The sequence below is a fragment of the Enhydra lutris genome, unplaced genomic scaffold (assembly GCF_002288905.1).
Source record: "Enhydra lutris kenyoni isolate GAN:26980312 unplaced genomic scaffold, ASM228890v2 scaffoldscaffold46, whole genome shotgun sequence".
NCBI lineage: Eukaryota > Metazoa > Chordata > Mammalia > Carnivora > Mustelidae > Enhydra > Enhydra lutris.
The window spans coordinates 5333902-5344069 of record NW_019154130.1 but is presented as its reverse complement, the minus strand read 5'-3'; the positions used below and the strand labels follow the sequence as shown (position 1 = coordinate 5344069).

Sequence of the window (10168 nt, the reverse complement as noted above, 5' to 3'; positions counted from 1 at the left end):
GCTACCCAGAAATCAGAACTCTACCCAGGGGCCCTGTGAGGATGACAGTCACCAGGGTCAAGACATCCCCTCTAATGAGCCTCACTCAGCCTGAAATATTGACTTACTCTGGTGTCTGCTTTCTAAAACGAGTAACGATGTAAGGTCAGAGGTTAGGAAATACCGCTAAGTCATTAAGTTTCCCGACTCCCCTAGAGAGAGAACATGACTGGTTTCCACGCTGACGCCGTTTACTCAGCCGTTTCAAACCACACAGGAGCCGAGCTCTTCCCATCGCCCCACCCGATACACACATGCCCCATTTCATGCCCATCTTGTCCCGTCATTGCAGTCGGGTCATAGAAAGGCAACTGACTCACTCCTCAATTGGAACCTTCCAAAAAGGCATAGTAACCTGCATTCCATTTCCAGACAGAGCGAGAGGATACAGCTAAGGGCGGGCGGTATTTTCAAAAGCCTTTCAGCCCCTTAGCACAAACACTTTCTAGGTCATTGGTCTGTCCTCCCTGGTTTTGTCTGTCTGCCTGTTTCAGGGTCATCCCGCACATTTGGAGATCTTACTGCCCGTTGGATTGGCTCTGGACGCTGTTGGCCACGCTGACACAACTCTTGCGACAGAGGCTTGAAATTGGCATCTCTTCCGGGCTCTGGGTCTCGGAGCGTCCTGGCCTCTTGGGTCTCAAGCTGCGGATTTTGAGCTTGGTGTAGAACTTGGGGAACGAGGGACTCGAAAAATAATACACCAGGGGGTCCAGCATGCTGTTCAGGTAGGTGAAGCTGAGGGTGACGTGGAGGGCTACGTGGACAGAGGGGTCGCAGGCGCTCGAGGGCACCGTCCAGAGGAAGTAGAGTCTGGCCGACACGCTGGGCAGGTAACACGTGACGAACACCACGGCCACCACCATGATGAACCGGGTGGCCTTCTTCATCCGGGTCTGCCTGGCCAGCCGCCGCCTCTGCCTCAGGCTCCAAACGATCTTGAAGGAGCAGAAGAGGATGATGGTGAGGGGCAGGAAAAACTCCAGCTGGAACATGATGTCGTGCCAGCCGTTGGCCGACTCCATGATGAAGCTCTCACAGGATATGGTCTTCTCATCCACACACAGATGGTTCTCCATCAAAAGATAGATAGTGCCCAGGATGACCATGGCCCAAAGGGCACAGACGATGCCAGCTGCGGTCCGGTTGGAGATGGCGTTCACCGCGTGGTGGGGGTGGACCACTTTGAAGTACCTGTCCACGGCCACCACTGTGAGGAAGAGGATGCTCCCCGCCCTGTTCATGGCCAGCATGAAGAGGGCCACCCGACACGGGATGTCCTCGAAGGCCCACTGCCTGTGTCTCCAGTAGTAGTCCGTCCGGAAGGGCAGGCAGATCATGAGAAGGAAGTCGGCCACGGCCAAGTTGAAAAGGTAAATGGTGCTCGGCTTCCAGGTCTTCATGTAAAAGCAGAAACCACACAGGGCGACACCGTTGCCCAGCGCGCCAAGCACGAAGGCCAGGATCAGCAGCGGCGGCATCACCTGAGAGATGGGGTTCCCCTCGATGAGGCAGCACGAGCTGTTGTCCATGGTGGACAGAGGACGGGCCGGGTGGCCCCGGGAGCCTCCCCCCGCAAAGACACAGATGCTCCCTGAATGCCACCCACTCACCCGGCCGCTGGTTTTCTGACTCCTTCACCCCTGGCCTCCGCGGGTCCCGACTGCACGTGTGGGTGGACGCAGCCACCGCTAGGCGACCTTGGACTTCAGCCAGGAGATGAGAGACTCCCAGAGGCCCCTTCTGGGCAGGCTGTCCCACGCTACCTGTCTCCCCTGCAGGTGAAGCACGGAGCACAGCCGGGCTTTGACAGGCAAGTGGTCATTTCTGGGGAGCGGCCGGCGGGTCTGGGGAGATTCATGCCCTAGAGCGGGCGCTGGGTCCAGCCCCAGGACGGTTTTTCTTTCCAGCCCCACTCCGGCTGTGCAGACTCCTGTGCTGGGGAGCGTGCAAAGCTGCCCAGAAGGCACGAGAAAAGCTTGTTTGTCCTCCCTCCCGGTGGAGAAATACAAACATTTCCTGGAGCCGTTCTGGGCCTCTGCCTTTGCTTTCCTCCCCTAACCTTTAGCCTGACTGCCCCGTCCTCTCCCCATCCCATGGGGCTCTCCCCCGGGCGGTGCCCGAGGGGGGAGGCTCTGCTCCGTCCACAGCTCCTCAGGGCCATTTCCTCTGCCCACACCCAAAAATACGGCTCTCAAAACTCAGAAGGGTCTGTGGAGGGGAAAAAAAAAAAAGCTCTGAAAACAGCACTTGTTGGGTGTTAGAAAAATTCTGCGAAATGCATCTGCTTTCCTGCCCTCCATTCATGACTCCTGCCTTTTGCGTCCTTCCCTGGGTCAACCAGCAAGACCATGCAATGGATCCGAAGCCACCTCTCCCGTGTCTACCTCCAAGCAACTGCCTCTTAGGGACCCAGTTCCTCTCTCTGCTGTTTGCAAAAGAGGATTTGGCTCTGAGTTTCCCCCTGGCTGTTCAAAAAAGCCAAATACCAAATGATAGATACGCTTTTAATTTTAACTACGTGCAGAGCCCATTGGTGGTGTGAGTGAGGGTTGGGCAGTTAGTCAAGGAGTCTATCTCTAAAATAATCACGGGTAAAATTAGACTGCACCCAAGAGCAGAGCCTTTGCTAAAACTTCCTCTCCTCTGGCTTTAGAGGTGATCTGTCTGCCCTGGGCCTTTCAGCTCCCAGCTTAGGAAAGGGGTGCGGGGGCAGGAAATGCATTGAGAAAATGCATATACTCCTTCTTCCAGATGACGATTTTTTTTTTAAGATTTTATTTATTTATTTGACAGAGAGAGAGCACAAGCAGGGGGAGTGGCAGAGGGAGAGGGTGAAGCAGGCTCCCTACTGAGAAAGGAGCCCAATGCAGGGTTGGATCCCAGTACCTCGAGATGATGACCTGAACTGAAGGCAGATTCTTAAGGGACTGAGGTACCCAGGAGCCCCTTTTCAGATGCTGATTATAGCAAAGGTCTTCCCACTGAATCCTGGACTCCAAATCAGCCCAATGACATTCCCCCCACCCCACCATGACTGCTGCCGCCTCTCACCTGTGGAAACTATTGAGAAAGTTTCCCGGCTGGTTTCCTTTCCTCTAATCTATTCCCTTTAATTCCTCTCCCACATCACCATGTGATTTTTCTAAAGCACAGATGGGATCATATCCTTTAAAAAACAAAAAACAAAAAACAAAACCCCTCCATTCGCTCCTTGTAAGCTATCGCAGTGATCGCTATATGGCCTGTAAGCCATTCTGCGTTCTAATGCCAGTTGGATTTGGGCCACATGTTTTTTTTGTTTGTTTTTGTTTTTGTTTTTTAAGATTTTATTTATTTATTTGACAGACAGAGATCACAAGCAGGCAGAGAGGCAGGAAGAGAGAGCGGGGGGGGGGGGGGGGGGGGGAAGCAGGCTCCCCGCCCAGCAGAGAGCCCGACGCGGGGCTCGATCCCATGACCCCGGGATCATGACCTGAGCCGAAGGCAGAGGCTTTAACCCACTGAGCCACCCAGGTGCCCCTGGGCCACATGTTTTAAAAACCTGGGTTTCCCGAACTTTTTTTTTTTTTTTTTTTTTTTTTAACTGGAAGATCTAGCTGTTCTGGGCCAACAATCCCACGTAGTAACAATCAGCTGGAGCTGAGAGTAGCTGTTCCCCTGAGACAGGGTAAGCATTCTCCATTTTGCCCCAATCCCCACCACTCCCTATTACCTGCTGGGCTTCACTCATTTTCGTACCTGATCTCTGTGGGATTTTAAGTTTGCCGCCTCTGCTCTAGGCTGAAGGTCACATTCCTCAGACTGATAGGCAAGGTCCTTCACAGATGGTTCCCCCACTGCCTTTCCAATGTCATCCTGCTACCTTTTCTCCTCACCCTTCAGCCTCATAACTTCTAATATAAATAAATGTGTCCATTGAACATGTCCATTTAGCTCCCCCATTAATCCAAGAAGCCCTTGGGAGACAAAGACTATGTTCTTGGTGAATTCCTTAATATGGTCAGGCTGGATTTTTCAACCAATGGAACATATTCCTCATTCTGTGTGAGCAGACACTGTCAAGATTCGTGTAAACACGAGTGCTTCCCTCTTCTCAAATGACTAACACGTGCTTTCTTTTTCCACCTTCTTGCCAAGTCCTACCTTCTCTTTCTCTTTGACTGCAGAATTCCCTGGAAGGCAGAGGCTTAAGGAAGAAAGGTTTCCGTTTCCCTGAAAACCTGCTATTGGTAATATGGGAGGCTGTGCATGTGTGGCGCAAGGAGTATTTGTGAACTCTCTGTACCTTCCCCTCAATTGTGCTGTGAACCTAAAACCTCTATTTAAAAAAAAAAAAGGAAGAAGGAGAAGAAGAAGAAGTAGTAGTCTGGGGTGCCTGGGTGGCTCAGTGGGTTAAGCATCTGCATTTGGTTCAGGTTATGATCTCCGGGTCCCGGGATCAAGTCCCGGGATCGAGTCTTGCATCGGGCTCTCTGCTCAGCAGGGAGCCTGCTTCTCTCTCTGCTGTTCCCCCTGTTTGTACTCTCTCTCTCTTTCTCTCTCTCTGTGTCAAATAAATAAATAAAATCTTTAAAAAATAAAATAGTCTTAAAAAATTCAAACCCAAATTTTATTACTGATCTTATTTTTACTCCCAGCTCCTGATCACAGTGCCTGATGCAGATTGAGGCTTTACTGATTCAAGAATGCATATTCAGCAAATCTGGAAGATGTTTTTGCTAGATGTTTTAGGATCCTCCAAGTGAGGACGATATTATTCGCTGTCTGGAGCTTGGTGTTTACTAGGGAAAATAAGACAGCTACATAAATAACAATTTTAAAAAGCACATTGAATAAGCAGGTTGAGGTAGTATTTTTCAAAACGTAGTAGACACACCACAAATGATATGTGAGGTTACTGTGGATAAGCCAGTGTAATATACACATATATTTTGACTTTGTAGCTACAACTTTACTTTAAAATGTGTTTTGAAAAAAAAAAATAGAACTGGTCCACCCGAGCTTTGTGAATGAGGGGAGAGCTGTTAAGATTTGTGGGAGCAGGGGCGCCTGGGTGGCTCAGTGGGTTAAAGCCTCTGCCTTCAGCTCAGGTCATGATCTCAGGGTCCTGGGATGGAGCCCCACATTGGGCTCTCTGCTCAGCGGGGAGCCCGCTTCCCTCTCACTCTCTGCCTGCCTCTCTGCCTGCTTGTGATGTCTGTCAAATAAATAAATGAAATCTTTTTTAAAAAGTTATGGGAGCAGAAACAGAAGGAACAGACATCCCAAACAAACAGGCCATGTTGAGTGGAGCTGTTTTATGGGGCACTTTGACCTCAGTGGGAGCGGGGAGCCATTCTGGAGTGAGGGACAGTGTGAACGATCAGAGGAATGGTTGAAAAAGAAAGGGGACCAACAGGCTTTTGTCACCCCCCCTTCTCCTGCCCACTCGGGAGCCACAGAGCTGCCCACGGTTGCCCCCAGGAATCCCCCAGGCTCAAAGCCCTCGTGTTCTCTCTAGTGTGGTCTGTGGTGAGCCACAGAGAGGGTATTATTGAGGAACAAGGGCCTCCGGATCACTGAAGCCCACTCACTTAAGTACCAACACTGAAAAAAAAAACAGTTTCTCATCCTCTTCCTCAGATTCCACACCACACGAAGGGAACTGTTAACACCAACCACAGAACACAAGCCCTAAGCTTGGCTCCCTTCTTCCTCACGAACAACAATCCCCAATCTGTCACCCATAAGCCCTAAATCTCTCTTCACCCACATCGCTACCACTTTGGCTGGTCCAGGATTCTAGAGGAATGGGACTCTCTCCTGATGGGTCCTCCTCCGACCCATTGTCTCAAACTCACACCTGATGACTCTTCTCACCTGGCTGAAAGCTCCAGCAGCTTCCCCCACCCCCCACCCCCCACCCCGTTGTCATTAGCAGAGCACTCATGATGACCGACAAGGCACAGCACGAACTGGCCTGGACATTTCCCACAGCAGCTGTACTGTGTTCAGTATCTGAAGGCTATTCTGTATATACAGGGACTTCTGGGGACATTCTTTGTCCCCTCCCCCAATCCTGGACAACTCCCCTTTTGTCACCCTCAACCTAGACCAGCATCTGCCAATAGAACTTTCTACGGTGATGGAAATGCTCTGTAATACACATGTAGCTACTGAGTCCTTGAAAGGGGGCTAGTGGAACCTGAATTTTCAATATTTAATTAAAGTTTAAAAGCCATATGTGGTTTGTGGCTAGCCCACTTCCTACAACGGCCACGCCTTCTGTGAAGCTATCTCTCCAGTCTGGGTTAGGCCCTCTTCTCGGCACCCATACACTTAACCACACATTATTATTATTATTATTATTATTATTATTATTTTAAGATTTTATTTATTTATTTGACAGAGATCACAAGTAGTAGGCAGAGGGGCAGACAGAGAGAGAGGAGGAAGCAGGCTCCCCGTGGAGCAGAGAGCCCAATGTGGGGCTCGATCCCAGGACCCTGGGATCATGACCTAAGCCGAAGGCAGAGGCTTAACCCACTGAGCCACCCAGACACCCCACCCCCGGTGTTTTCTGAGACAACATCTCACGTTATATGTGACAGAGGCCAGAAGTGGATAATCCAGTGGGGGCCGCCTGGCAGGTGTCAGGGGGAGGAACCATCCATGGGGTGGGGTGTTGGGAAGACCTCCTCCCCACCGCATGTCTCTCCCTTACCCCCTCCCCGCTACTGCCATGCTCTGCACACCTCTGATGTGGGATGTGTGCGGTTTTGCTCCCACATCAAGCAGGGCTCTGTGCCCTCAACTGGGTATCTCACAGTTCAGCTCCATTGGGACACTAACTGGAGTTAGTATAGACCCTGCAGGTTACAGGCTCCCCTTCATGGGACTGTCCCCACTTCGGATGTCAACTGAGAGTTGTAGGTTCCTGGATTACCCACAATTTCTGTCCAACCTGGCTATGACTTGAGGTTCCCATGACCCCTCTCTTTGGATTCGATCATAGGCTAAAGCAGCTAATAGAAGTCAGGGAAACACTTGTTTACCAGTTTATGATATAATAAAGGACGTGATAAAGGAAAAAGAAGAACAGCCACATAAAGAAGTACATGGGGTGAGGTCTGGGAGCGTCCCAAGGGCAGGGGCATCTGTCTTCATGGAGTTGGGGTGTGTCACCCTCCCGGTTCATGGAGGTTCATCAGCCCAGAAGCCCTCAAACCCCATTCCCCTGGGATTTTTATGGAGGCTTCATTGTATAGACAGGATAGATTAACTCTATTTCCAGCCCTTTTCCCTTCTCCAGGGGATGGGTGGGTGAAGGGGATGGGGTTGAAAATTCCAAGCTTTTGGGGTGCCTGGGTGGCTCAGAGGGTTAAAGCCTCTGCCTTCGGCTCGGGTCATGATCCCAGTGTCCTGGGATGAGCCCCACATCGGGCTCTCTGCTCAGCAGGGAGCCTGCTTCCCCCTCTCTCTGCCTGCCTCTCTGCCTACTTGTGATCTCTCTCTCTGTCGAATAAATAAATAAAATCTTTAAAAAAAAAAAAAAAGTAAAAGAAAATTCCAAGCTTTTAATCATAGCTTGGTCTTTGTGGGAACCAGCCTCCATCTAGGAGCTCACCACGAATCACCTCATTAGAACAAAAGACACTCCAGGAAATTCCAAGAGATTTAGGAGCTTTGGGTCAGGAACCAAGGGCAGAGAGCAATATACATATTTCTCATTATTTCACAGAAATCTAAGGGTCCCGCTTCCCCAAAATGCCTTTCCCAGCTAGGGCCCTTAGGATGTGACTGAATTAGCTTCCTGGGGCTGCTCTAACAAATGATCATCAGCTGGGGGGGCTTAAAACAGCAAGAGATGTATTCTCTCCCGTTTGGGAGACACAAATACAAATACAAATACATTTAAGACTATTTTATTTTTTAACTAGAAGTCTGAAATGAAGGTGTCAGCTAGGCAATATTCCCACCAAGTTTCTGGAAAAGCCCTTGCATCTTGCCTCTTCCAGCTTCCGGTTGCTATCCGTACACCTGTGACCGCATCACCCCTGTCTCGGCCTCCAGGGTCACATGGCCTTCTCTGAGTGCCTCTTAGAAGGACACTTGTCACTGGATTTAGGGCCCAGGTAATCCAAAATGATCTCATCTTAGGATCATTAACTTAATTACACCTGCAAAACCCTTTTTCCAAATCAAGCCATATTCACGGTTTTCAGGGGCAAGGACATAGACCTATCTTTTGTGGTGACCTTATGACCCACAACCACAGCCCACCACTGCCCAACCCACGGCAACCCACTGACCCTTCCAGTGCCAACGTCTGCATCCTTGAATTCCTTTCTCTACCCAACTATTTCAAAACGTCCTCTCTGGAAGGGAGGAGGAATCACTGAACGAATTTTTTTTTTTTTTTAAGATTTTATTTATTTATTTGACAGAGATCACAAGTAGGCAGAGAAGCAGGCAGAGAGAGATAGGAGGAAGCAGACTCTCTGCTGAGCAGAGAGCCCGATGCGGGGCTCGATCCCAGGACCCTGGGATCATGACCTGAGCCGAAGGCAGAGGCTTTAACCCACTGAGCCACCCAGGCGCCCCTCACTGAACGAATTTAAGGACTGAATGAATTACCGTATGTTTCGTGTGTGCTGCTCTGCGGGGCTATAGCCCCAGAGAAGGCTGTGTCTTAAAAATTGCGGGTTTTGGGACACCTGGGTGGCTCAGTTGGTTAAGCAGCTGCCTTCAGCTCAGGTCATGATCCCGGCGTCCTGGGATCGAGTCCCGCATCGGGCTCCTTGTTCTGTGGGGAGCCTGCTTCTCCCTCTGCCTCTACCTGCCATTCTGTCTGCCTGTGCTCGCTCGCTCTCTCTCTCTCTCTGACAAATAAATAAATAAAATCTTAAAAAAAAAATTGCGGGTTTTGTCCACGTATACAGTGTAAGAGAAATTTTTTCTTTTCTTTTTTTTTTTTTTAAAGATTTTATTCATTTGACAGAGAGAGAGATAGCGAGAGAGGGAACACAAGCAGGGGGAGTGGGAGAGGGAAAAGCAGAGCGGGGAGGCCCAATGCAGGGCTCTATCCCAGAACCCCGGGATCATGACCTGAGCTGAAGGCAGACGCCCAATGACTGAGCCAGCCAGGAGCCCCAAGTGTAAAGGAAATTAAAGAGAGAGGGAGAAACTACAGATTCAAGAGCTTCAAGAGACATATTAACCAACTGTTTGTAACCTGGATCAATTCTAACCGTTAAGTGTGAGACACTTGGGGAAATCTGAACACTGATTGGCTCATTAAGGGACGATCGCTAAATTATTGTCAATAGGATAATAGTATTTTGGTTATGTTTAAACAAATAGCTCCTTATCTTTTAGAAATACTGAAATATGTGAGGGCAAAATGATACGATATTTGGGATGTGGTTCGAAGGAGTCCAATAGGAGGGGAGCAGAAATAAGAAAGGAGAAGTTATGCGTTTTTGATTGTCATAGCTGGATTGTGGGGACATGGACATTCATTGCCTGTTCTCCCTGTTTGTAGGCATTTTCCATAATAAAAGGTAAAAAAAAAAATTGGAAGCAACTTTATTAGTGGGGAGTAAGATAAATTATGGTGACTTCATTCAATAAAGTACAGTGAACTTACTTTTTAAAAAATTAACAAATAATGTATTATTTGTTTCAGGGGTACAGCTCTGTGAATCATCAGTCTTACGCAATTAACAGTGTTCACCATAGCACATACCCTCCCCAATGCCCATCACCCAGCCACCCCACCCCTCCCACCCCCCTCCACTCCAGCAACCCTCAGTTTGTTTCCAGCCATTTAAAGTCTCTTATGGTTTGTCTCCCTCCCTGGTTTTGTCTTGTTTCATTTTTCCCTCCCTTCCCCTATGATCCTCTGTCTTGTTTCTCAAATTCCTCAAATAAGAGAGATCCTATGATAATTGTCTTTCTCTGATTGACTTATTTCACTTAGCAAAACACCTTGTAGTTCCATACATGTCATTGCAAATGGCAAGATTTCATTTTTGATGGTTGCATAGTATATATATATATATATATATACATATATATATATATATATATATATATATATATGTATATACCAAATCTTCTTTATCCATTCACCTGTCGATGGACA

At 48.9% G+C, this 10168-nt stretch overlaps 1 protein-coding gene across 1 annotated transcript; it reads right to left on the bottom strand.

The window, feature by feature from the left end:
* Positions 1-557: 557 nt before the first annotated feature.
* Positions 558-1701, bottom strand: LOC111156529 (hydroxycarboxylic acid receptor 1). The gene has a single exon (XM_022517485.1). It carries the CDS (start codon positions 1569-1571, stop codon positions 558-560), a length of 1014 nt encoding a protein of 337 aa, XP_022373193.1. The 5' UTR covers positions 1572-1701.
* Between the last annotated feature and the right edge of the window lie 8467 nt (positions 1702-10168).